The following is a 2,627-nucleotide window of genomic DNA, read 5'->3' as shown; positions in this document are numbered from 1 at the left end:
AAATATCTAATTAAAAAAAAAGAGAAAGGTAGATGTGGTGGAGTTTGAGTGTGTGCATGGGGAAACGTTAGCGGCATTTCCCTCATTTTGAATTAGTTGTGACTGACAAGGTAAACTTCACTGGCATGTAAGTCTAAATATATGGTAATATGCACAAATATCAAAATTTTCAAAATGCTACAGATTTATATTACTGTAAATTGCAAAAATCTCTAAATAAGATTATTTAAATAATTGGACATGGACAATATTAGTTACTATTTATGTTGTCTAAACCTAGAAAGATTTAGTAATTTTATACATGGTATTACATATCATCATTTAGGATGATCTATTGTCTATGGAAGAATGTACATCACTAAGTGGCTATTACTGCCTTTTCTTCTTTACTTGCTATGTTTTAAGTGATCTTAACTGTCTCACTGTGTTGCTGTGTGTTGTGTGGGCTGTCTCTGTGCGTCTCTTGTGAAGTGTCTGAACTCTTTAGGGTTGATGGCAGTGGTAGTGGTGAAGCGGACACGGATTTCTTCCTTCCACCTGTTCTCCTGCATGGTAAGCAGCTGTCCCGTGGTCCCTTATTAGTGTTTTTACTTCAGCTTCTCATTCTAGAGAGAACAATGCTAATCACTCCCTGTCATTGCCTGTAACTAGATGATCTGTTGTGTGTAGCACAACAGCTTTATGAATATCTTCTCTTGGTGATAGAGACCGAATCTCATTCTTGACTGCATCTAACGGACTCCTCACCACATGGACCTGACATAGTTTGCTGACTCTGAATGCATAGAAACTTTGCCTGGATGCCATTTAAATGAATGATTGTTGAAAATACTTCACATGGCATTGAATGCCAGGGAAGTGATTGATGGAACATTTGTATTTTCAGGTTAAATCTGTCTCACTTTATTTTCTGTGCAAGAAGGAGCATGAGTCTTTATGTGCACCACTTGATCAAAACAAATGAAAAGAAAAAAAACGAGAAGGAAATGAAGGGAAAATAAGTTCCTAGTTAAGTGTTATTGAATAGAGGTTTCTTCTGAAATAGATTCAGATACAGATGTGCTTGAGCTTTTTACCCTAGTTGTTTTCTTGTGTATTTCTTGTGAAAGATCACACTGTCCAACCCTCAAATGCTCCCTTTGCTAATGTCAGAGTTTGCACGGTGGCTCAGAGTGCATGCTGCTCCTGCTGCTCCTGCTGCTCCTGCTGCTCCTTCTGCTCTTGCTGCTCCTGCTGCTCCTTCTGCTCTTGCTGCTCTTGCTGCTCCTGCTGCCCCTTCTGCTCTTGCTGCTCCTGCTGCTCCTCTGCTCCTGCTGCTCCTTCTGCTTCTGCTGCTCCTGCTGCTCCTTCTGTTCTTGCTGCTCCTGCTGCTCCTCTGCTCTTGCTGCTCCTGCTCCTCCTTCTGCTCCTGCTGCTCCTGCTGCTCCTGCTGCTGCTCTGCTCCTGCTGCTCCTGCTGCTCCTGCTGCTCCTGCTGCTCCTTCTGTTCTTGCTGCTCCTGCTGCTCCTGCTGCTCCTGCTGCTCCTGCTGCTCCTCTGCTCTTGCTGCTCCTGCTCCTCCTTCTGCTCCTGCTGCTCCTGCTCCTTCTGCTCTTGCTGCTCCTTCTGCTCCTGCTGCTCCTGCTGTTCCTGCTGCTCCTTCTGCTCCTGCTGCTCCTGCTCCTCCTGCCGTTCCTGCTCCTCCTTCTGCTCCTTCTGCTCCTGTTGCTCCTGCAGCTCCCGCTGCTCCTGCTGCTCCTGCTGCTCCTGCTGCTCCCTTGGGTTCTAACGCTCTTCAGTATCCCACGCCATTTCTGTGACTGTTGTTTTTAAGATTGTCCATTTTCTTGTCTTCAGGCATCAATAAAAAATACCAGTTAGGAGGACTGAATGCTGCTTTAGGCTTTAGCATCTTTTCTGCTACATGCATGGATTCTTTGGGGTCTAGTCTAATCTACAATATGATGAAAAAGTAGGCTTAGAGTTCGTGCACAGTGGAATCGCAGCCTCTGCATCTGGTGCATGGAAGTCCCGGGGACCACTGTCTCAGAGTGGTTAGAGTAGGTTTGCCTCGTGGCCTTCGAGGTCAGCAGAGTTGTGAGATGCCTTCCTCACGAGTTTTATGTGGGAGAATGCTCTCTCACAGAGGAAAGAAAGAAAGAAATGTTCCCTATTCATCTCCAAGTGTTTCAGCAGCACATGTTGCCCCAGCAGAGGGGGTCACAGAAGCACAAATGTGGCAACCATTTGGATCTACCTTTCTTTCTAAAGCAAATTAGAGTGCACTCCATGAATGCAAAGTGTTTAAAAATTTTTCCAAATAGTTTTTCTTTCGCTTTTTGGTAGTTTCTTAAATACTGATTAATATTTTTTTCTATTTGTGGGAACTTGCAGCCAGTCTAGGAGTGGCTTCCCAGATTCTGGTGACCATTGCTGCCTCCGACCATGCTCATGGAGTGTTTGAATTCAGCCCTGAATCACTCTTCGTCAGTGGAACCGAACCAGAGGATGGATACAGTACTGTCGTGTTAAATGTGAGTACTTCCTGATACACTTCCAAATGGCAAAATGGTATAGAATCTTAGTAGGGCATGCTTCTTCCTTCCCTTCCCTTCCCTTCCCTTCCCTTCCCTTCCCTTCCCTTCCCTT

General features: G+C 44.9%; 1 protein-coding gene across 1 annotated transcript in view; it reads left to right on the top strand.

Moving 5' to 3' along the window:
• The window catches only part of Adgrv1 (adhesion G protein-coupled receptor V1), a 510,986-nt gene that overhangs the window by 56,456 nt on the left and 451,903 nt on the right, over positions 1-2,627 (top strand). The window contains exons 25-26 of the mRNA XM_021208450.2: positions 472-552; positions 2,373-2,512. Of these exons, the coding sequence (XP_021064109.1) occupies positions 472-552; positions 2,373-2,512 (221 nt within the window). The remainder of the gene's footprint in view (positions 1-471; positions 553-2,372; positions 2,513-2,627) is intronic.

Source organism: Mus pahari, chromosome 11 (genome assembly GCF_900095145.1).
Source record: "Mus pahari chromosome 11, PAHARI_EIJ_v1.1, whole genome shotgun sequence".
Classification (NCBI taxonomy): domain Eukaryota; kingdom Metazoa; phylum Chordata; class Mammalia; order Rodentia; family Muridae; genus Mus; species Mus pahari.
This window is presented reverse-complemented; position numbering and strand designations above follow the sequence as displayed.